Source organism: Falco punctatus, assembly GCF_963210335.1.
Source record: "Falco punctatus genome assembly, chromosome: 1".
In the NCBI taxonomy this organism is placed as follows: domain Eukaryota; kingdom Metazoa; phylum Chordata; class Aves; order Falconiformes; family Falconidae; genus Falco; species Falco punctatus.
This window is the reverse complement of record NC_137580.1, coordinates 49332516-49357974: the sequence shown is the minus strand read 5'-3', so window position 1 is coordinate 49357974 and position 25459 is coordinate 49332516. Positions and strand designations below refer to the sequence as shown.

General features: G+C 37.4%; 1 protein-coding gene across 4 annotated transcripts in view; it reads right to left on the bottom strand.

Moving 5' to 3' along the window:
* Positions 1-25459, bottom strand: part of ACOX3 (acyl-CoA oxidase 3, pristanoyl) — a 50103-nt gene that overhangs the window by 21847 nt on the left and 2797 nt on the right. For 2 of the 4 annotated variants that reach the window (XM_080373455.1, XM_080373454.1), the window contains exons 2-14: positions 24591-24769; positions 22772-23005; positions 21651-21722; positions 20092-20181; positions 18333-18476; positions 17417-17505; positions 7769-7865; positions 7167-7349; positions 5696-5818; positions 3939-4059; positions 3338-3457; positions 2535-2648; positions 760-875 (exon numbers count right to left, since the gene is read on the bottom strand). In XM_080373455.1, coding sequence (XP_080229581.1) covers positions 760-875; positions 2535-2648; positions 3338-3457; positions 3939-4059; positions 5696-5818; positions 7167-7349; positions 7769-7865; positions 17417-17505; positions 18333-18476; positions 20092-20181; positions 21651-21722; positions 22772-23005; positions 24591-24758 — 1671 coding nt within the window. In that variant the 5' untranslated portion in view covers positions 24759-24769. Of the gene's footprint in view, positions 1-759; positions 876-2534; positions 2649-3337; positions 3458-3938; positions 4060-5695; positions 5819-7166; positions 7350-7768; positions 7866-17416; positions 17506-18332; positions 18477-20091; positions 20182-21650; positions 21723-22771; positions 23022-24590; positions 24770-25459 lie in introns of those variants that run through there. The other 2 variants (XM_080373456.1, XM_080373457.1) reach the window with 2 other exon arrangements.

The following is a 25459-nucleotide window of genomic DNA, read 5'->3' as shown; positions in this document are numbered from 1 at the left end:
AGTTGAATATTCCTTCCTGATGTTTTTTAATGAGCTTTGCAGATAAGGTGAACAACACTGGCCATCTTCAGGGAACGGATCTCTCTCCTCAGTGACAAATGACAAGTGTTCTTTCCTTGGATGAGAGCCAGTTTTTCTCATGGAGGTAACAGAAGAATTTGGGGAGCTTGGGGATATACACTGAAATTTGGAGTTAAGCCATTCCTAGCTGTTAAACTCTCTGGTGAGAGAGTGGATGGATCTGCTATATGTAGACTGTCAGTGTTTCCTTTCAGGCTCCAATGCTGTCAGTCTGGTATCTTTCATGAGTACTTTGCACTACAGAAATTAGAGATGGAAAAGACCTATTAGGTCATCTAGTTTACCTACCTGCCAGAGCAAGATTCTTTCCTACGATATGTATTTGGCCACAAGAGCAGATGGAGATGTAATAATCAGATGCTGCAGTGGGTTTAATAGTAGTAGGTTTAGTCTTCAGAAATTGTGCTATCAAAATTACAGACACCACCCAGCACATGCCTGCAACTTTTCTGAAGGAAAATATATCCTGGAAGATATATTCTGCTGACAGTAACTGTCCTCCTGCTATCACGTTCTATACAATGCACATGGACAGGTATTACATTTTATTAGTTATTTCACTTGCTGCTTTGTGCTTGAGGAAATTGTACTTCATGACACAAGAAGACAGAACTAAGAGGATCTGGCAAACTTGGATGAAGATAAGTAAATAAAATAAGAAAGCTGAATAAGTATTACCTGACAGTTGTTTTTTGCCTCAAAATCACTTCGCCCAGACTGCTTCTCCTCGTTCAGCTTTAGATCACTTTCTCTGAGCAGGTAGCAAACCAGCCATTTATATGCTGCTAAAGGAACTGTGGAAAAGAGAGAACCAAAATCCTTAACATTCACATTTATGATGCAAGAAATCACATGCAGTTTCTACTTGCAGTCTCAGCTTTTGTCACCTGAGATTAAAAGTGAGTGTTAATCAATCCATTAATATGACACTTTGCCTGTTACTATAGATGCAGTAACATCTGGGTAAGATAGTCAGATTGTAAATGTACAGTGAAGACATACCATGCCTGGCTAGTTCAAAGCCAAAAGACAAGGTATATCCACAGTTCAATTTAGACTTCTGACTTGATCAAATTTTCTTAGCTTATTTTCTTCCCATATTAAGACTTAGGTCTGCAAGATACCCAGTCTCTTCTGAGAATACAGTCCATCTTTTGTGGAAGCACATGACTTCTAACACTGCAAAGGTGGCTAAATGTAATTGCATTTGAATGACCCACTTTGTACGTAAGTGCATTACATATTTAGAGAAGCCTGGGACTATTAAGGAAAAAAGTACTTCAGCATGAAGTCCTCGTATGAATCCTGCTTGCTTCTGTTTTAGCTTAAGATTTAATGTAGACTATTACTTAGGCAACTGTGAGTGTTCACATGCTGTCTAAATTTAGGCATCTAAATTAATAGTCCAGTTCCTAACAGAATGGAACAATAAACAGATTCAGGTATTTTTAAAACTATAGTCTGGTTCAGTAGGTATTACAAGAGGAGAAAACATGTGCTTAGGTATCAGTTCATGCTCTGCCGGATTTGATGAGTTGGAGACATACAACAAAGAAGAAAGCAACTAGTTGTTTTGAACTAGTCTTTTTCTTATAAGCATTTGTATTTTGAAGTTATTCAGATTTTACCCCATAGCTATTATGATACTATCTCACTTCGTACTATGCATCACTATTGGAAGTTCAGCTTTTCTGCAATTATTTGAGCACTGAAGAGGTTACTGAATTCTAGCAATCAACTTGACTGCCCCTTATATATTAATATTAAGACTGGAGTTTCTTCCCCCAGTATGTTCTCAGTCTCACAGATTCACTTTTGCTCAAGGTCGTGTCACTATTTCATTATCTGCTCATTTCTTTGTTAATTTCTGCCTCCAAGGGCCTATCGGGGCTCATAGTAATACAAAAGTGGGAACAGCATTTAATGTCATACTTGATTTGATTATAGCAGAGTAAGCCAGGAAAACTGCAGGGAATTTTCTTTCACCATTACTCATTCTTCTCTATGCAACCAGAAGCAGCTGTTAAAATCACACAAACTTAGAAGCTTTTTCAATGTATTTCTTAATCACTTGTATGGTTTTCTAAAATAAGGTATTTTAGTGATATAAGGCAGGGGCAATCAATGGCCCTTACAACAGTTTCACTTGAAAACAATACAGTGGCAAAAAACCTAGATCACAAATGCTACTTTAGAGGAACAAAAACAGAAGAAAAATATCTGATGCTATCCTCTGTTCCAGAATTGAGGATGGAGACAATGGGACACATTTTGAAAGGCAAACTATGTTCTTAGTCATCTGAAATGCATAAATACAAAGCAAGTCAGCAAATAGTAATATGAAAAATGTTTAATAAGTAACAGAGGCTGAATCTCAAATCCTTGGATTCTTTCCTCTGGAAAGAAATTCAAGATTCTAGACTCAGTTTAACTGATTTTCAGCAGAAGGCTACCTGAGGAGTCCATGCAATCTTCAACACTAACAGCTGTGAATTTCCAGCCAAGGATATGATGGTAGTCTTGCAAAACATTTACTGTTCCAAAAGGGGATTCAAAAGGAGCTTTATCTGAAATACCAAAGAAAATAAAAATGATTTATAAGAAAAGAAATCAAGACTCTTTGGAACTAAAAGCCTATTACAAAGCCATGCATACACTTGACAGGCCAGATGCAATTAGGCTATAATATATATTTTATAATGGCCTAGTCCAGCCAAATGAGGACTGATGGACAAGTGCTGAAAAACCCGACATCACTGCCTTTAAGTTCCATAACAGTCAACTCTTGTTGCTGAGTTTTCCAGTTCTGTAAGATGCTGGTGAAACTCACTGCTAGAAAACTGAAACAAAATCTAGAGAACTACAACAAGTACTGATGGATATTACTACCAAGTTAGGCAATATGCACTGTTGTAAGTACAATGAGCAGAGGATACCCAGACTTACAACAACTATAGCAGTAGTAGTAGTTCCACTGAACTAAACTGCACTTCTCAGGGAGAAAGATACTACTTGTATCCCCTGAATAGGGATGGCAAAACATCTAGCTAGCTTCTGCAAGATTAGGAGAAAGAATATTTCTTGCAGCAAATATCTGTGTATTGTGAACGTATCATATGATTGAGTCTGTAGCACATTATTTATGCTCTAAAAAATGATTAAATGACTGTCAATTGCTTTGAGTATGAAATTATCTCCTAATTCCATTAGCTACACACTGTTGGGTCCAGCATAGGATTCCACAATGAAAACTTACCTCTTATGTAATTCATCCACCTCATTAAGTAGTTGCTGGTTTGCTGAAGCAGGACATTGTTATCTCCCTCATATGTGCAGTTTGGATCATTGTCATTTCGGATTTCACCCAGACGATTCACTTAATAAGAACAAGTGCACAATTTATATATATTGCAATGTATTAATGGAAGCTAAGAGGAATTAAATAATTATTCTGACAAAATTGAGACAGTAGTCTGTTTCTTTATATATATTGTTACTAACAGAGGAGATTGAAAGTTCACTGTTTAGCTTGTGAAAATGAATATACTGGAAAGATTTTAGAAAAGTGTGGCATTCATTTTACAATGGAACTTTTCATCTGTAAAGTCTGCATCTTTATTTTTAGAACTGTGTCTGAATCACATGTACAGTCTGTTCAAAGGCTGATGCAGATGATGCATGGGTTTAAGGTTTTTTTGTGGTATCAGGTATGAAACAAACTTTAAAAATATGGATATGAGGAAAAAAACCTTTCTAAACTTATTGCTAAAATCTAGACATTATGCCACAACAGCCAAAAACCATACCAACATAACCATTCTCCTTCTGATCAGTGTAGGCAGTAGTCTGTAACTTACTGGCAAGGTAACCATGCCCTCCACAAGCTTCTCGGCATTCCTGGGCTGCTTGCTGAGCAGTCCAAGATGACAGTGGTTTGCTGGCAGCAGATAAGGCATGAATCTCACGTCCCAAATCAACCTTTGTGAAAAACAAGTTATGAGCAAGTAACAATTTTTACACAAAGTAAGTTTGTGACCAGTTAAAGTCATACCTACATATACTGCTTTATAATGAAGAAAAGAGTAACTGGCTGTACATACATTATATTTTTTTTTTGAGATCTGTTTAAGGGCAGAGCCTATTTTTTGCTGCCACCAAAAAAATCTGACACAATTGAAAAGGCTTCAGCACTAACATTATATGGGACAACAATAATTTGTTCCAGGTAATGGACACATGGGTACGTCTTAGCTCAGATGCACCAGCTGACATAGCATTGAATGGGATAATTCACTGCTTGCCAGCCTTTTCCTCCCAAAGATCGAGAGGCAGGTGGCTGAATGTGGCATGTCCAGAGAAAGCTTCTATCCCCTCTGTGCCATAAGCAATCCTTCTCTCCCCAGTCAGCAAGGGATTATTTATATTTACTGCCTTACATGGTTTTCACTGATCTTTCAAGCATCAATTTTGCGAAGAGTAGGAAAACTTAAATGTACCCCCTCCATTTCCAGAGAACCACAGTAGCCTGCATTAAGACTCACACTGTTTGCCCTCCTTTGAAAATGTGTTTGGAATTCTAGTTTCTGGAGATAAGGGGTTGATACTACCAAAGCCTGTTTAAGAGTAACTCCCTGGTTGGGTTTTGTTTGTTTGTTTGTTTGTTTTTTAAGGTCTCCTGTAGCACAAAACGAATTCAAAAGGATTACATTCTTAATGTTGTCAACAATCAGATTTTTTTCTATCATTAATTTTTTTCTGATAGCCACTGTTTTGCCTAAGACTGCACACTGGAGACCTACAGAGATAAAATATCAGATTAAAAAAATCAAACAGATTCTTCTGAAATTTGTGCAAAGAGGAGAAATTAGAATACATAGCAATTAGTACACAGATTTTTCACAAGCTTTATTTAACTAAAAAAAAGCCTGAATGTTTAAGTGAGATTTGAGCAATACACAGCCAGTGTGCTGGCCCTAAATTAATACTGTCAAAATTTTAAATAATAAATATCAGTTCTATGCTATAAAACCCCTACAGTACAGCTATTTTGATTGCAAATCAGTCCTTGCACACAGACAGACAGATCAAAGTACTTCCTCTGTAAAGGGATGATTTCCAGTGGTCTCATTGTGGAAAAGAAACTCGGCATTAAGACTCAAAAATAAAAAATCTTAACTTTTTTCTCCAAAAATATTTATCCTAAGGCACGAACATGAGTTGCAAACTCAAGTCAGACTCACAGAGTCTGTGCAGGAATTAAGAACAGTATCATTTCAGAAAGTCTTTGATATATGCTCCCTGCAGTATCATTTACAACAGTTATAAGCTGAATTTGCATTATCATCATATATTTATGATAAACAATTCTGCAAGGGAACATAACTTTAAATCCCATAGAAACCAATAAAATTTGAACCACTCCATCAAAACTAATTTGGATGTTTTTCTGAATGCAACTTTAATCATTATTTTGCATGTCCCAGATTTCTGAGACATTGCTATAGCATTCTTGATTGTAAGATGGTCTCAGACTTCTATAGTAGGTCCTTCATTTAACAATTTCCAGTGTATTATAGTAAGAACTCAGCAAAGAAGAAATGTGTAAACTTCTTACCTGTCTCTGACTCCTTTGCTTTGTCAATATGCCTGCATAAAATTCTACGAAATTCTCAAACAGGGATTTGGAGAAATAATCTAAGGCATATGCAGCAGCTAGATAAGGAAGTAGACGCCATTGCTAGAATGAAAAATAATGATATTTGAATGCAAATTGATACATATTTTTTATAGTTATATATATGTAACTATCTTATAATATTGAACCAACCCATTCATTTTTACTTTGCTCAAATTGGAAAACTGTTTTATGGAGAAGAGAACTTAACAGTACCTATATATCTATATATAATTTTATATATATATATATATGTAAGTATCTATAAACATAATTAAGTGTAACTACTCTATACACAAGTTGCAGTTATGTTATTCTAATTCATGCATTTTATGAATTTGTGATAAACATTCTGTTAAACCAGTACAAAAGTTCACTGAAGCTTTGGGGACCAACAATATATTTTTGCCCTGTGTTTATACAATGTCTGGCATGCTGGGGCCAGTCATGATTCATGTGTTCCCTCAGTACTGGCATGACAGAGGTTGTAGATGTTTCACTTGCTTGTTCGTTGCTGAACATATGCTCGTGCTGGCTGCACGCATTCTGTGAAAAAAATCCAGGGCTGGGAAGCAGCAAAAAAAGCATCTTTGCTGCTCCTTGCAACTTGGAGCCCATGAAGGAAAACAGAAACTGCTTGAGGAAGCTTTTGTGGTAGAGCAAGAAGAGAACGAGAGGTTCAGCAAGCAAAGCCTGCAGAACAAGCCAAAACTGAGAAACACTAAGAGACTCAAAGTATAGTGGGAAGCAGACCCTGGTTTATTCAGAAGAGGTGAAAAGAAGGCAACTTTTGCCACTTTGTAGAAATCCATTAAACCTTTCAAAGTTACAAGACAAAGTGCAAACCTGGAAAAAAAAGCACCCACTTTGCGAGGACAAACTAGGCATGTTTGTTTTCAGCACTTTCTTATATATTAACCTTTCTTATTCAGCAGATCCAAGTTTCCTCTGCTGCGCAGTTACCCTACATACTCTTGATCGATTTTACCAGAGCAAAATGTGGTTTTCATCTGCATAATCTGCAAACAAACACTGGTTATATTCCTCTCAAAATCAGTGCTAGCTTGAGACTTCACCATAATGAATGTCATTGATTTCTACACATTTAAAGCATAAAGGTTAAACAAGAGAAAATTAGCACAGCAGCAAAAGAGGCACTGACATTTTAAAACAAATACTAGTTTCTACATCTGCAGTACTTTCATGTGTGCACAGAGGACAGTCTTTCTAAAAGCCAGATCATGCCAGAAGAAGGTCCTGAGTTGGAATGAACCCCCACAGTTGCACTACAATCACACTTCAGATGACAGACAATGGCACTACATCCAGCATCGGTATTTTAATCTGCAGTAGCTCTGAATCTGTGTTTCATTATATAAAAGTCTATAGATGTGAATTCCAAAGTATTTACCTGTGTTTGGTATTCAAGAACAGGTAGTTCTTCACCATCAGTTGGTCCAAACTGACGGCGAGCTGCTGAGAAGCGAATGGCTATTGATAACGCAAGCTTTAAATTGGTCGTGGAAAATGCTGTGATCAGAATTCTGCCAGTGGACAAGGATCCCAGAGCTGCGCTAAAACGCTCTTTAACGTCCTGAATGAATAAAAGGCACAGACTGAATGGTGAGGCTAACATTTCATTTACATCCCCTGTGAAGATACAACTATTGTTAGCATGATCTGAAGCCCTGAGAGGATTAGACAGTTTTCTTTCTTGACACATTCAGAAGGTGTTCAGGCAAGATGCAAAAGTTTCTCTAAACTACTCTGGCATCAGTGGCGTAGTGCAAAGAGCAAGAAGTCAGTAAAATCAGTAAGGTGAGTTGAGGCATCTCTGAAAGGCAAGTAAAAAACCAGAATTCTGACTATCTCATGTGAAATCCTCAAGTGTTATTTAAGTCCAGATATCTAGTACTTCCTAACATTATAGAGGCCCATGCTTTATCTCTTAACCTACTTATACCTTTGTATATTTAATGAAGTGTATTAAGGAAACAAAACCTTCATTCATACCTTGACTGAACTTGAGTACTTTCCCTCAGCTGTGACATCTCCAGCTATATTCAGGATGTTTTCTTTAGGTATCCTGACATTGTGGAACATTGCAAATCTGTTCAAACAAATACATAAGCAATGTAAAATCTACCTTGACATAGTCTGAGGTGTCTATGTTACAGAAGAAAGGTCACAAAAAAGACGTGATTGCACAGTGATGTCAGGCATATCAGTGAACAGAAAACAGTGCCCATGAGGCCAGGTAGGTAGTTTTAGGAGAGTATGCCTGGGAGAACAAGGGTTTTCAGACTCAGGGCATCAGAGGAAATTCAAGATGAGAAATAATTCCTTATAACTTAACTTTTTTTAGAAAAGAAAAAGATGATGCTTACAAAACCAAAACAAACACCTCATTGACTATAGGAGACCATTTCAGCAGTTTCACAAGTAAAGAAGTAAGTAGCTTATGGGAAGATGAGCAATGTATTCTGTTTGAAGGAAGGGACAGGTAAAGTTACTTATTAGAGACCTTATACAGAAGTGGTTTGACAGACACTTTCACCATCAGCCCAGAAACCTTAACTGAATTCTGTCTCCGTGAGTTTAGGTAAGTTACTTAGCCTGATATACCTCAGCTACCAAAAAGCTTGGGAAGATGAACTTCCTTCTCCTGTTTAGAACCCATCAGGGCCATTCTGACTCCTAATGATGCCCTGCCACAAACATTTCTGCTGAAATACATGTTTTACTGAAGTGTTGTTCAGTCCAGTCTAGAGACTGCTTTGGAATAAATACACTATATATATTTATGAGTCTAAAATACAGATCTGTGAGGATCATTCATGTTACTGCAATCCTTATGAGGACACAGCTGAAATAGTGCCCTGAGAAGGAACTGAATGGAAAAATTTCCTTTGTTTAAACTCAGACTAGGATTTCTGTTCCCTGAATGTTGTATCTCAAAAAGGAAGAGCAAGATAACCTTTTCTAAATTGTGGCACCCTAGCAGTAAAAAAGTAGTAAGTTGTTAGAATAGGGAGAACGTCCCAAGTATTCATATTCTTCAGGAAAAAGTGTATGAACTGTTTCACCCTAATGGGCAATACAACTTGGCACAACAGCAGCAATATCAGCTCCACTCACAAATATCTCAGTATCTAATAGCACTTGAAAAGCTGTATTTGTAATCAAAGCGAATTCCTTTTTCCTGCCAATACAGGTTGATCTATTTAATAAGGCTCACGAGAGTCAGGTCTTTCACATTAATAAATTACATAAGAGCTGCCTTGCTGCATGTGCTTTAAAATTATGAGTTGTTTCCAAGGAAACATATCTGCATGTTGAATTTATTCAGCCTTAGAGATACACAGTATTTTCAGACTTAGCCACATGGAAAAGCATGCTATCCTAACCAAGAACCAGCTGCTTATTGGCCTTAACGATGCTAAAAAGTGCTTTATTAAGTGCCAACTTCAGTGAGACAACACTACTTTGTAACAGGAGCAAATTCAGAATTCCCAAAATTCTGATTTCCATATCTTTTAATACTTTTTTCCAAATCACTGAAAACAGGAAACCTCATTCAAAGGATCTTTTGGTTAAATCCACATTCTCTGCTCCCTATAACCCAAATAAAATCCATCACAACTACAACTGTAATAGCAAATCCAATAGTTTTAAGCAATAGCATGCATGTTAGACAGAACTTGAGCTTTTCAATTATTGCTACTCATTGCTTTAATTACATGAGAGTGTGTGTGGCAAGGTTTAGGTCCCTAGTTTAGCAGTCTCCCTAGTTACTGTAAATCCACAGAACTACAAGGTGCTTCCTCCTAGGAGTTTACAATACAAGAATAAAGCAAGAAGCTACAAATGTGTAAACAAACAGTAAGGCAGACACTAACTACTGAAAAATACTTTCTTGATACGGTATCTGTCAGTCACAGTGCATTTGCAGCTAAGCACTGGCATTTTTTTATAAGCCCTTAGAGCAAATGAGAATTTTAAGGAGGAATCTGAGTGATGAAAGTAAGGGAGGTTCATGGATTTTTATAAAGGATTCCTCCCCAGTAGGACAAGCTGCAGGGAAGAAAGCAATGAAATATTATTTTTAAATTCTCTGGAATGGGTGATAAAAACTGGAATCATAAAGCCAGACTAAAGAATGAGCTGACCTAACAGAGAGATGATATAATCTTTGGGGCACAGATTAGGAAGAAATTTCAAAGGGCTCCAGCTCTTGGGCCTTCTCTTTGCAAATACGTATTATTCTGAACATGTTTAGTCCCGTGTATGATGAACGGTAAGATTTCATGATAGTAATGACAATGCACAAAATGGTAAATTGTCCTTTTGTGTTTTCCGCTGTAGTGATTAGTTCAATTCATTCAGCACAGCTGTGCGGTTGTAAAAAATTACTTACAATGATATGTGCTGGAAACTCTAGAGTTCTTAAAAAGAAAATTAAAATCTACTAATATATGAATCTATATACTAATAACTTAATTTTTGGAAATTCAAGTCTACCAATATTGAACATGTGGCAGATGTGTGCCAAACAAAACAGCTCCCCAAATAACCTAAACAATTTTACCTGCTTTCACCTATTGCGATACAATCCCAAATAGTTAAATCTAGAGGAAGTCTTTTGTTGGGAAAAGCAAAAAATCTTGTCTAAAGTTTTATTATAATCTGTCTGACACAAATGCAATGTAACTAATTCTGTGCCACATAGAAGATCACTTAGAATTATTTTGATTAAAGACCACATGTATACCCATCATTTTTTTCACAACTAGTGAACCAGAATACTAAATTTCCAATCATTATATAACAATCTCTTTTCTTAAAATCAAAATTAGTTCAAATAAGTTTTTGAAAGTTTAGATTTTTTCCCTTGATACTGTCTACTACAGATATATTTCCTTTTTTTTCTGTAAGCTGCTATCAAAATAAATGCATATAAGACAGCGGACACTTTAAGAAGCAAAAGAGACAGAACTACCAATGAGAAATCAACCAAAAATTCCCATGTGTAAAGAAATAAGATATATATAAGCACCACCGTTGAAAATAAAAGCAGAACCTTGTAAGACCTGGGAGTTAAGTGACCTTATGAGATCATTTCCAATTGCTGTTACGCTCATTCTCCAAGAACCTTGCTATTTGAAATTGTTAGACATACTGGCCAATTTGAGCTTGACACTGGAACATAGTAAAAATAAATAGTAAGATTTAATGAAGTCAACGATCACATTTCCAATAGTTATTAGCCTAGAAAGCATAGTAAATAGATGTGGTCCACATCTGTCAACGCATTTAGGGGAAAAATCTCCTTACAGAATTGAAGAAATATCTTACAATAATGGAACTGTATACACAGTCATGGGGATATCACGTACCAGCAAGTTTGGAAAATGGCTAAATTTCACATGGTGATGACAAGACCATAGGTTTGAAACCTACCCTGCTTAGGGCCTCTTCTGCATAGCAAACAGTGTGACTGAGATTAAGACCTTTCAGCAAGAAAGACAGATGGCTGTCCCTTTAAATACATATCATAGGGCTCTACAGCAATGTGCAAATTTGCATCACATAGTCCACAGGTTAAAAAAAAAAAAAAAAAGTACCACATGGATTTCTACCTAGATTAGCTGAGCAGAGTGAAGTGCAATTCCAAGAGTAGCATTCTTGTTTCGATTCTTCAGCCAGTAGTTTAGGGAACATTTCAAGCAAAGTTAATTTTACTGACTTTAAATCATGCAATAGTAATTCATCTGGTGTGCAGTAATGCTGACAAAAAGGGAGCAGCTGGAAAAACTACAAGGTCCTTTTGCCAGTACTAAATTAATAAGCTGTTACCTATAGTACAAATAGCTCAAACATACTTGGTGAATTTCAGACTCAGTAAAATGCCTTTCCTGCCAGCTTTTGTTATTGACTACGTTAGAGATGGTGCAGCGACAATTCCTTCAATCCTTCCAGCCAGAAACAGAAAGCTAGTGAATGGTATTGAAAGGCTGCGAGTCAAGTGATCTCATGGCTGTTTATGGGATACAGTAAACCTTGGGAAGCGTAACACTTCAGAGGTTTGGTGAAAAACTTGCAGAAGGAAAGAGAACAGCCACAGATTCCAGACTGAAACTCACAGAAAGGTTAAGAGTTGAGAAGAGTTAACAGAAAAGCTGGGGAAAACAGCAAGGCAGTGTATTAGCTCTAGTTTCCACAATCAAGGCTCTAATCTAAGAATGCGGCTCTGTAACAGTAATGCTCAATAGCAATGACAACACAACATAGCATTTTATAGGCCTCCTAATCCTGTCTTAATGGACTTCATGGACATACAAAGACCCACTCACCCTGAAGTTCTTATAAGCTAAGTGCCAGTCTTGCAAGTAGTTCTGGATGGACAAACTCCTGCAACTGTTGAGAGCTCACAGAACTCTGCTAAGGGAGAAAAAAGGTTGTTCGAAGTTCACTGCAGATGCAAGGCTGTATTTCCGTGGGTGGTAAAACAAATGTATGACCAGATCTGGGATCTACCTTTCCCCATTAGCACCATCAAGTGCCTGTCTGTGAACTGGCTATGGCTACAGTTTTGAGGTACATGTGAGTGACAAAAATGAGAGGATAAGGCAGCACTCTTCAGCAATGTGACTACATCTTAGCAATGTGCATAGCACTGTATGTACCCATATAGTGTCCAACCTTGACTGCAGAAACAAAGTAGAGAGGGCAAAACAGGGAAGTACCAATGATTCTACTGTAAAAATCAGTTTGACTGAAATTGGAAATATGCAAGATGGGTCTTGCAAAATACTTGGTTTAACTGTGACACTGGCACTGTTCACAAGCATTTAAGTATTGATGGTACTGTATTCAGATAATGTAAGTAGACGTACAGGAATTTTTAACATTTATTTGTATTACATAGCTGCTTCATTACCATTGCAATTGTTTGTGACTCTGGTCAGAGGCTGCAGGACAATAAAAACATTAAACAACCATAAGCTTGTTTACTTGTGAAGCAGGACTGATTTCTGCACTTGCTTTCTTATTCATATCCCTGTACTGTCCCCTTCCCTGTACTGGAACAGCCTCTTCTGTGGCCTTGCAGTGAACCAGACCTGACAAATGATCTGGTTGAAGGCAGCCAATTATTTTTTTTTTGGGACGGGGGTTGTGGGATTAGTTTTCAGGCAGTTCCAGTTCCCTAGCTGAGCCCCACCACCCCCCTCAGCTACACAAATATCTGTCCCTGCACAAAGAAAAAGGCAGTGTGGGAGTAGAAGCAAACAACCAAAGAAGCTGAGTATGGAAATTATCTTCACCGAACTCCTGCTTCAGACTGTAAGATGAAGCTCCAAAGACTATGTAGGCTTAAACCATGTATTACAGCTCCTATCCTCCTAGTGAAGTACCTGCAACCACTGCAAAATCTAAGAGTTAAGATGATAAATACTAGAAAACAAAACCTCTTTGAAGAACTGGACTTTGATCTGTTCTGCCCTTAAACTAGCAGTAGCAGAACTGATACTGAAATAGCAACGAATCTAAAAAAATGAATGAACCGTTTAAAAGTCATTCATAAAGGCTTGGAGGTTGTGTGATGTACACCATCTTTGCCAATACACAAGGAAGGAAGTGTAGTGAGGGCTTTCAGAACCTGCAATATCTTTACAGGAGGGTTTCTTTTACACCATTTATTGTTTTTCTGACCAATAAATCCCCTTTACCCATTTCTTCTTGGGTGTTTTGCTTTGTTTTCAGTATCTAGAGAACTGAATCTGGCCTCAGTAATTGCTAGCGAACATGCTGAATGTCTTTGCATGTTTCATGTATGGAGAGATTGATCACATTTTTAATTGTACATGAAACATTGTTAAACAGATAATAAAATACTTGTTTTCTGAAGACCATCATTATAATTAGCTACAGTTAACAATTATTCTTCCCCCAGAAAGACTTTTTTCTCCCCCAGAAATAATTCAGTTAAAATAAATATCTTTCTATCTGGCAGTGGTTTGCGCTATCTTTGCTAGTTTAATTTCACTAGTTTTTCCCTTATAGGTTTTGTCTGCTCAGCAAACTGCATATACGTTATCAGTGGCTACAGCTGAATGAGCTCAGAACATGTTTTACAAAGACAGGCATGTTAAGCTCCACTTCAGAAACACAATTATAACTCATTTTGAAACTTCCCCATGCAGATTCAGTTGGGTATCATTTCCATTTCTGGAGTGGGGAAAGCAACAATTTTCTGCTAGTTACATTAAATTGGTTCATCACCAATCAGTGGCAATCATTTACTGACATGCACTGCAGTAATAAGTAATTTTTATAATGTTACATTAGCCAAGGTAGACAAAAAAAACCCCAAAACCCAAAGGGAAGAAACAGAAATGTGTATTAGCACTTACCCAAGCTCTTGCTTTATGTCCATCCTCTTATGCCTGCCATACATTTTACTGAAAAGCCCCTGGCTCCCAAATACCCAGAGTTTTTTCAGTGGTTGTTTTTTGCTTCAGCTACTTCCATATTGGGACTTCAGTGAACAGCAAATATCAAAGACTGCCAGAGCACTAGCAACAGGTGGACTTTTTTTATGGTAAAAATAAAGACTGAAGCACTTGCATCCCCTGGTGGCAGTCTGATTTATTGTTCGGTAACAAAACACAAAACCAGTAACAAAAAATAGGAGTTCTATTTCTAACCCTTTATGTATTGATTACACAAATTATTGTAAATAAAAAAAAAAAGAAAAAATATTTTGAAATGTTTTAAAGTGATTTTGTCTTTTTTGTCAGGGTAGCTGAAGTTGCAAAGATTTGCAAAACCCATGTGATTTTTAGACATTCCAATTATGAAGCTCTAAGAATTATTTGGAAGGACAGATTTGGAAGGAGAAGACTAAGCAACTGGATTTACACTGCAAAAATTCCCACATTACTTCTGAAATTCTTTCTGTTACTGTAAACATTACACCCTGCATTAGCAGGAAACCAGCCTTCAGCCAAATGACTCAAGAGATTAATTGGTTTCCAAAGCCAGAAGGGACAACTACAGTCACCTACTCTGTTCTCTTGCATAGCATAAATCAATGCCATTTTCCATTGAAGCTCTGGAATTTTTTCCCCGTGTCCTTCATAAGGGTTCAGAAGCTTAACTCTCTGTACCCATACTGAATATTAGTAGGATAAATGTATTGAAGTACAGGAACAAAATATGACATCTCTGCCAGAGATGTCAGGCTCTGATCTGCACTGTGACCATTTATCCTGAGTGTAACTACATGGAAATACATCTGATTTACTAAGTGTCTATGGTAGTTGAATCAGACTTCACACATACATTCCAAGAACTGGCAAAGCATGTAGTAGATCTAGATTAACACTGGTAGTCACAGCACAATGGAATGTTTTCTCGTCACCACATACAACAGGCTTCTATACTGCTGGCTGTGCTTTCTTTGGGATAAGCTAGGATATAAGATTACTAAACTGCTTCAGAGAACACATTGACAAGGCAGTGTCTGGTGAGACATCTCCTTGTGAATCTTGGCATTTTGCAGATCATGCAACCAACAGTCCATTTTCTAGTACTCTACAAAAGCACAGCTTGTTGTCTCTGCAAACAAATGCAGAGCTATGAAGCCACTTCCTCTCCAGTCCCCATCCAGGCCTTCGTGTACCTCTGAGAAGCAATGTGTATAAGGCCTGACATTTTTGACAGCTCAGTGTGAGCAGGGAGGTGGCAAAGGCAAAACTAATTCTCTAGTTCTTGTGAACAACATTGGCATCTAGCCTCAGACCCCTCAAAGAAAACAACTGAGGTATAACAGGAACATAGGCTCCTAGACTTTTCAGCTGAATGAAGGGTATCTACTGGTAACCTTGGGCATCCTTGCCCCTCTAGCTTAATCTGAATGTGCTGTCTTAAGCTTTCTAGTGCAGAGACTGTCTTAAACCATACTTAAGACATCTAGATCCATGATTTGGGCTCCTCAGGCACTGCTGTTACCAGAAAATAATAATTTCCTTTAAAGCAGCATATGCAGTGTAAACAAAAAGATCAGAATGCCCTATGATTGCTTTAAATGACATGTGATGTCGTAAGTAAGATAAGGGACTCCATCTGACATTAAGATGGGAAGTCATTGGTATCTTTTACTTACAGTGTATTATGTGTGTTCTAATTTCAGATTATTCAGTTATTACCGATATTTTAAGAAATGCTCTGTTTTTTCCCACTAAATCAAAGGATAAATCGATTTTAAAATTATGCGCATTTTGATGTTTTGCGACAAGGACACTCTTCTCCCTCCTTGCGTGTCACATAAAACTATGCTGCAAACTAAGAACGAACAGCAGAATTTGAGTATTTCTACAGAAATGTGAAGCCGAATTACATTCAGATTATTTAGGCCCATGTTGCTGTGCCATCTGGTGGCTACTAGTTTGTAATGCAGATGGAGGCAAAACCCACCAAAACCAACGTCCAAACCCTCTTCTTTCCCAGGCATTTCCTCACACATTTCCTCTATAAAAATTACTTTTATACATTTTTGTTCTTTATTTCATTTGTCTTCAGGCAACAGAGAATCAATGAGAATGAGCTACGTAAACATAAAAGTCAGTGTGATTTTTGCCACTGCAGGCTATTTGGGACATCAGGAGGAGGCTGATACAGACAACAAACTACAGAGGACCGACAATCTTCTGGAAAGCCAGGAAAAGGTGGCTTTTGACAGCACTTTGAAAGCAGGACACTTTAGGATTTCTATACTTCTTTACTGCAATGGTGTGTTATACGTGACAGCATCTCTCTCTCTAATGAACTGGATCAACAGAAAGAGGTACATTTGAGGGATTGATATCCCCCCCCCCTTACTATTTTAGGTCTGTCTTTACACAGAGCTATGTAAATGATACAGTTATTTTTACATAATGGTTGTTTTAATGTAGAAATCTATACCTCAATTGCCTCACTGTCTTTCCTCCCCACCAGACGCTTTGGTTAATAATGCAGACACACAGTAAGGACACTGAAGCCCACATCTCAAAAATGGAGCCCACACACTTTTTATTTCAACTGTACACAGAGGATACAATAAAAAAATAACTATCATTCTCCTTCTCTTCTGCAGTGAACAGGACTAGTCCAGAAATCCCATGGTTTAAACAAGATACCTAGTTTCTCTACTGGGTCTCATTAATTTTACATCTTTACCAACAATAAACCTTGTCTGTGGACCTGCATCAGCCTTCCTGTGGGCTGGAAATTGACAGACGAAATTATTAAGAGCTTACACCCAGATGGGTGGAGAGGCTGATTAAGTTCTTTACTCAGAACTTAATGGATTTTTTTAGGTGGTTTTTTTTTTTCATTATTATTGTCACTGAGTCTATGACTGCAAGAATGCTTGGGGATATTCACAGAGTATCCATGGCACTTTATATTCTAAAAAGTGAGAGAAGTAGAAAGACTATGGTTATTCAGATAGAAAATACTGAAATTAAGGATTTTTCAATAGTTTTTTTTACAAATACTAACAACTTAAAACCACTAGCAAATACCTCAGAAGACAGAACTAACATGGATGGATATTTACACTACTACAGTGTGATATAGTCTAGAACATTTCCTCCTTCACATGGATTGACTTACCCATTATCCAACCCATTCTGCCCAAGTTTCTTTCCTATGTCACCTACCATCACACCTGGCATTGGTAGGAGAGTTTTTGTGTCTCGAATCTGCATAGAAGTGGCACAAAACATTATTTCAGTTGTGGAAAAATGGAAGTTATTTGTTGAACTTGTTAACGCTAAAGAAAGCTCTCTGTTTTTTAAAAGCACATGATCCTGGATACAACTTGTACATATGTATCCTCTCATTCAGGACATAGATCCCTTAATGAAAATTACTTTGGTAATACGACACTAATTACATCACTGTGTTAAATAAGCCTTGACACTGGTGACTGCTCCCATCAAACTAGCATTGAAACCTTCTTCAGGTGTACACAGACATAACAGGAATCAATGGAACTTTTATGTAACGATCAGCTTTGAGATATTCCCTGATTTATTAATAAATCCTGTTCAGTCTGCAACTAGTTAATTTTACTATGTACAGCTTCCTCTACTGCATTGCCATATTTTCTGATGCCTTTAATCTTATAAACTGATCTCTGTAGTAGAAGCTTGCAGATTTCAGGCAGACCAGCCTGCAGTATTGGCAGTCACAAATCATCTTAGGCCTCATCCAAGACTTTCAGGACTTCATATAGCAAAGGTTAGTTCTAAATATATAGGTAGCATGATAATCTGGAGGCTTCTCAGCTCTTGTATTTTTCAGAATTTTTTGCAGAGAACTGACAGTATAACAACTGGCCGTACAACCATCACAAAATCAGTGAACATTTAAAAACAGTACACTTGTTACAACTGCCATTAAATGTTGAAGGCATTAATTAAAGAATCCGCTGATCTGACATAAATAATAGCATAATAGAAAGTCTTCAATTTGAACCCACTCCTCCCAGAAGAAAAAAAAAATATTAGCAGTATTCCTACCCTACCTGCACAATAAAGGAATGTAATCCTTGGCACTGTCCATCAGGAGTATAGAGCTGGGCATACACAACTGCATGAGTGGCATGTTTCCCCATATTACCAACCCAGAACTTTGCAGCTTCAAAGTCTGGAGTATGGATAATAAATTCCTGTAGCCAGGAAAGAAAGGAGCATATTAAGTAAATCATAAAAATCAACACATGGCTATTTTCTTTTTTTTTTTCCATGACCATGGTAATGTTTTGAAAACATCTATTAGCTGCCAGAGTTAGATTTGCTGAGGTCTCTGTTACTGTGTTCAGCTTTGGAGAAAATACGTGTAGCTAGGAAAAATTCAGAGCTGAAAAGGTTCATTATTTCATTGTAAAGCGTGAAATTCAGCCTTTTAATTGCTCACTTAGGCAGTTAAAAAAGCAAAGCAAAGTGATGGACTCAAGAGGCATTTCCTAGATCTTAGGTTAAGCTGAGCTGTGCAACCATGTGAGGGACTGTGGGGCTGTTTCAGCTGTGAGGGATGAAACTTATGCAGGGACCACCTCATCTTGCACAGTTTGTATGGAATGGAAGCCTGGTTGACAGTGTGAAAGGCAGCACACTTCCCAGTTTGGACAACTGCGGGACCATGAGTAGTGGGAATTCTGAAGAATACACGTACCCTGAAATTTAGACATAGCTTCAGCATTCAGATTTTTGGATTCCACATAGTGTTCTTTCTGGATGTAAAAAAAAATCTGAACTCAGAGCTTCATGGTCTTAACAAAGATTTAGTCATTTCAGTCACTTTTACGGCTGTGCACTCACCACCAGCCTAAAACTCAATTTATTTAAATGGAACTTTTCATGCTGCCAATCTCAGAACTTTTGTTGAGTTTCTTTTCTGTAAAGGGATCTGATCGTCCATGTTGCATAAATGCTCACTGAATTGCTTGTATATGAAAAAATGCAGACTGAAATGTTGTCCTACTGAAGAATATAAAATCTTATGTTTCAAATCTATGATCTCATTTGTCATTCTTTTGAAGCTACTTCATGATGTGACACTGTTTGTTGTCAGTAACAGCACTTATTTCTGTATAATACAGTGCAATAAAATGCCACAGTCTTTGGGGGAGATGATGAGGCTACCTTCTTGGGACGTTAAATAACACATTTTAAATTCAACTTGGCATAAATCAAAGCATGTAGATGACAGAGAGAGAGAAAGTTCTATTGGCCTCCTCTCGTTTTCTCCCCGATGTAAAACTATGATGAGTTCTATTAATTTACTGAAAAAAATGTTAGGACAATGAATTTGTTTGTGCAGTAGAGTTGATTTCAGAAAACAAATTATTAACAGTAAGCACCATCCGAATGGAAAAAGAAGTTTCTTGTCATTTTCTTTGGGTCTCTCCGATAGTCTTGTTATGTCTTGTTTATATTTCTTTTTCTCATCCTCAGGAAATAATCCTCACTTTTATATAAAAAGTCTTCATGTTTGAAGACAAAAGACAATTTAATATGCACATCCAACTATTCCTTAAGAGACACAACAAAGAAGGCGGCTGCTATAGTTATCACACAACCAGAAGAGAGAGCAAGAAAACAGAAATTGCAAATATTTACAATAATGTAAATCTTTGGTGGTTTGTTTCTTTTTACATTTTGCATTTGGAGTTTAACTTGATTCTTTCTTCTTAATCAAAGAAATCCCTGAATCATTCTGTCCTGTTAGTAAGTAACAGAGCTTAGCAGTGTCAAAATTATTCCTGTGCATTAAGGACTAACCTGAGTGCTACGATCAAATGTGGCAGTAGTCCGTATGCCTTTGGTATTAGTTCCATGGCTGAGTTCAGTCAGAGCGAAACATCCAAAAATCTAAATAAGGAGATATAAGGCACAATTCAAGACCACTTCTACTACAGCAACTAAAACTCTAAGATTTCTGGACGATTGCAAATTCAGCTGTTGGAAAGTAACTTGCAATTGCAAAAAAACAATAAAATGTAACCCTAAGGCGAGAGTTACATGCCTACAGTTGAATAACAGGTATTTTATGATGGCTGACTCATTCAGGCAGGTACAGTTTACTACATTCACTAAGTTTTCAGCTGCCTGGGTTGAAAGAACTGTTGTGTAGTGAAAATCATCAAGTCTACTTGCATTACAAGCCATTCTGGGAACTCCCAAATTTAGGTGGAAAACAGAATGAGCCTGTTTATTTTTAAAATTACAAACAGCCTACATTATTGAAGGGGATAAATATATATCAGATCAATGTATTGATACACTTGGTTCTCAGCAGCATTTAGGAACACTGCCTGCTTGAAGCCACACTGAAGTGTGCATGCTACAGCCCCTTACCGTAGACTGGTTCTCTAGTACACACTTTTCAGTAACAAACCTTTGAAAAGCAAGACAAAATAAAAACAAACAAGCAAAAAAAAAATCCAAAACCAAACCCTGAAGCCTCAGGCAAAATAATTCTGAAAATACATATCCTAAGGCTTTTGCTTAGACTGAGAATCATTAAAAGAATTCATCCTGATCTTCAGCATGGGACAGCCAATCAGAACTATGTAGTAGTATATTGTTGTCTATGAGCAGACAGATAAATATGCAATTTCAGAAAATTAAATAATCAAGGAAGATGAATGGCTGGCAAAAAAAAAAAAAAAGAAATGAAAAGATAAGAAGTGATAAAGAATAAGGGAAGAAACATGAAGCTCAGTTTTGGTGTGCTCAGCATGTGTATCTCCAGCGAATGCTGTCCACATGGCCAAGTGGCATGGACAGGAGAAACTGTTTAGGATTGGCTCCTTCTATACCAGATAGGCTGCACTTATTCTGCAGGGTACTTGGTCCTGAGTCTCCACTGCACTCTGTGTGGTGCTTCTGTGGCATTAAGACATTATTATTTTCCATTTTATACCCTCAGAATACAACTTCTATAGCATCATGGCAACAGTATGCATTGCACAGTGTATGACATATACATGGGAGGTGGGAGCGTTTGAGCATGCAAAACTTGCTAAGATACTCTTCACTGACTATGGATGGAGACTGAACTGCTGTAGTGTCATCTACATTGCCTTCTGGGAGAAGTCCCCAAACTCTGTCTGCATGTTAACTTGGACAGTCCAAAACAGATCCAGGAAGTGGCATAATAGCTAGCAGTGAGGACAGGGTAGTCAGGGCTCAGTGCTTGGATTCGCTCATTGGTCTTTTCTTTTGATAATTAGAAGTACCTAGGTATGTAAAGAGATCAGAAATAACACAAAGGTGCGGCTGGTGCCACAGTTCTGACAGTACCCATTTCTCACAAGTTATCAAAAAAAGCCCATTACCTCCATGCTATAAACTTGTTTCACAAAGTCTGCAAATCTCGTAGAAGCACTCAAAATTGTACCTGCAAATACCTGTAAAAACAGAGAATTATGAACTAAATCAGTGGTGACCCCATGATAGAAAGCACAAATTGCACATGCCTAGTAATTTGTAACAGTGATGTCCATTAAAGAAACCAAAGAACGTAGGCTGCATAGTAAACTACTACTTAGATTACAGCTGGAGAAGGTAAGTCAGGATTTGATCCTACCAAGGCCCCTTTACAGAGGACTCAACTTTTCACAGCTCTGTTCAAGCCTTCATTGCAAAATTTAAAAAATGCTTAACGAGCTCACTTTCCACTCGTCCTTACCGATGCCCCCTTGAGTAGGGTAAAACTTTATTCTTGTTTTATTGCAAATATATTGGGAACCGAAGGTGACTGCTTCAAGATCAGACAAGAACATATTTTAAAACTACCTTCAGTTTTTCTAGATGCATATTCACATAACAAAACTGTAATTCCCAGATCCTCCCCTGCCATGTGAGTAGTAATTAATTAATTAAACTAACATTATTTGACCAGCTATGTCAAGTATTCTTTCTGAGAGACTCATCTAGGGAGCAACTGATGAACAGAATCCCAGCCACTGATGTCAGTGAGAAACTTTACACGGGTTTTCATTCCTTCTGGATTCTGTCCTGAATCAAGACACTGGGGATTAGGCAAGGAAGTTTTTGATGCTTGTATCTGTAGCAAAGACATAGCCACTAAATAGGGCCCAACAACCAAGTTCTTCAGCTGCTACTGCCCTAGAGAGGAGGCAGAGGAGTGGACAAAAGAAGGTGGAACTTTAGGAATCAAAGTATCTTTCTGTAGCTCTGTCTATACTGCTCCACCTTTACTTTCCAGGTGGGATTCCAGACATGGGCTTAACGACAGGGCTTAATGACAAAGACCCACAAACTTCACTCCACAGCTCTCTGATTCTTCTGAACAGTTAAACGGAGTTCCATTTTTGAAAACAAAAGACCAGGAAAAGACATAGCTTCAATAAAACAGGCAGAAAGCAACAGAATTATGGTATTACCAGACACTTAAATTAAATATACACCACTATATCCTTTGAACTGTACTTACACCGCAATGTAAGAAATACTGGAGACATGGAGACCAATCGTACATTCCTATGCAGATCATCATATTAAATATCTTTAATGGGTTCTCTATGATCTCTTGCTGAGTAAGAAAATTATATTCAAAGAGCCTTTTACAGCGCAGGAATGTCAGCTCCTGATATTTCTCACGGCATAAATCTTCCCCAGGATGATGTGCAAAGAGAGGATCACCTTCCAGAGCAGAGAAGATTCTATTCTTGAGGGGGGAAAAACTGACATGAGAATGTTAATCTAAAAGCATTAACAAAATGAGTTAATGTTCTTCTAGGATAATACTAAGCCTCAAACTAAGGTTTAATAGAAGTTATAAACTTATAAAACCCAAACTCTAGAGAATAAACAAATATATTTAAATGGTCTGTCATTATATGTACAGTTCATGAAGCTAAATTTTATGAAAGCTCCTTCACAACGAAGTAGTAAGTGTGGGACTGATTCACTCTGAATATAAGAGAACAGTACAGTAAAACTTACTTGCTTTTTATAACAGTTTATTATTTCATTACATGAAGCTACTGGCAGGATCTAAAGGACAATGGCCCCTAATCCAAGGATAAAGGAAAAAATCCAGGGATTACATTCAGTTAGAAATATGCCATAATGGTAAAGCCATTAAGCTACCACAACTGCTCTGTTCCCAGATGAAAGCAGAAATGTACTCCATTTAATGGAACCATCATATGCAGTCATTCAGTATGGGGATGTGCATTTTTTAATGTTTTAATCTGGATCCTTTTTTTTTTTTTCATTAGACGATATACTAAGGCATTTTTTTACTTCAGATGTCTGTGTCTTCAGGATATCCACATCTTCTTAATTATCTTTCATGTAATTTATAGGGGCGGGGGGGGGGGAGGGGGGGAATGCAGTGCCTTAGGCAAAATCTTTCTAAAAGGTTTTTTAAGTCCTTTCCTCCTCTCTGAAGAGAATGACAGAGTAAGAAGAAAGAAACCCAGAAGATTTCCTGTGGTTTTCTTTGAAAGGGTCACTCCTTCTCTCTGTATGAACAACACTATTTGCTCATACAGCTTTGAAAATCCATCAAAGCGCACTTGTGTTTTTCTATGCTTTTAAGCCAATCAGTCAGGTGCAGAACAAGACATTCTTGATTTCTCAAATCTACCTTGTAAGACTTTAATAATTATGGTGAATGTTCAAGATTAGCTTAAATCCATGTAGATCTCTACCATGTTCAAACAAAACAGTTCTTTCTCCTCCTACATCTCCAAGTCATGCATTCCCACACCATCTCTTGTGCTGCAATTAATCTCTTTCTTTGGCAGGTTTAGCTTTCAGCGAGGTAGGCATGCTAATGTGTCCAACTGCAATGCCACATAAGCATTAACGTAAGCACAGATCGTAGGAAATTATGTCAGGTCAAAGGAAGACAGAAATACTATGGTTGGCAGTGCCATGAACATAGCTCAGCTTAAGTGTATCATAAACCCACAGGATATATGATTTAATGCAAACAATACAGTAAAGACAACATATGGTAGAATATAGTTCTTTCTCACTTTGAAATGAACACTTGAGGTTCTATAACATAGCACCTGCTGGCCTCCCCTGTACTGACGTTCAGTAATGAAACAAGTCTTATGAGACAGCTGAGTAGGTTGCTCAAAAGTTCTGTTCTATTCTGAAAATTAGACGTACAAATCCAATTTCTTCATGCTTGGTATCTAAGGGTATTATTAAATATTCTCCCTTTGAAAATCACATACATGCTTCTACTGATATCTCCAAAATTAAAACATGCTTACAATTTTTGCAAAGTTTACCTTAAGCCGGATGATATCTTCACCATCTAGTAACACTGCCATCTCCTTCCAGTTGAAGGAAGCTTTCTTACGATATTTGCAAAGCGGTCCTTTAGGGAAATCTGGTAGCAAAGTATCCCATGAACTTTGATTGCCAGTGGCTTCCTTCAGGTTCAGTGAGGATGCCATTGTTAGTTAAACTGCACCAAACAAGAAAAGATACATCACAAACTGAAGCACCACAGATGACTCATTTTTAATAATAAAAAGAGATCAAAAGGGTTGTTTAATTAAATCCATACACTTGTTCAAATGTATGAGTACAGCAGTGCAGAGCCAACTAAAAGCTTACCCTTCCATTTTTCTAATTCAGTTGGCTTAGTACAAGCTAAGAAAAAAAGAATACCTTTGATCAAATATACATGAATGACACGGTCTTTGTCATTAAAATATGAGCTAACCCTTTTTAAATAAGCAAAATATGAAACAGGGACACCATTAGTTAATATGGCATAATAAGAAAGGGGGGATAAAAGATTCAGGCAAAAAGGCCCCATGTCTTAAGAATAATTGTTACCTCACTTCTAACTTAAATGCAACGTAATAAAATAGTAAAGCACCCAAACACGCATACAAAGCCCTGTTCAAATGCAGGAGATGCCTGTATTATCTTCACATTACTAATTAACATTTAAACAACTTTTAACTAAATGGCATCTTTGTTATATATTAAGGTTTGGTTTCATATAACTGAAGTGATGACCTATAGTTTGTGCATAAACACCTGACGGAACACATCAAGGAAACTGCAGGAACTCTGCCCTTATCTTCCACTAGTTGAATATATGAAAGAGTAAATGGGTAATAAATCTTCTAGTTCATGTACACCA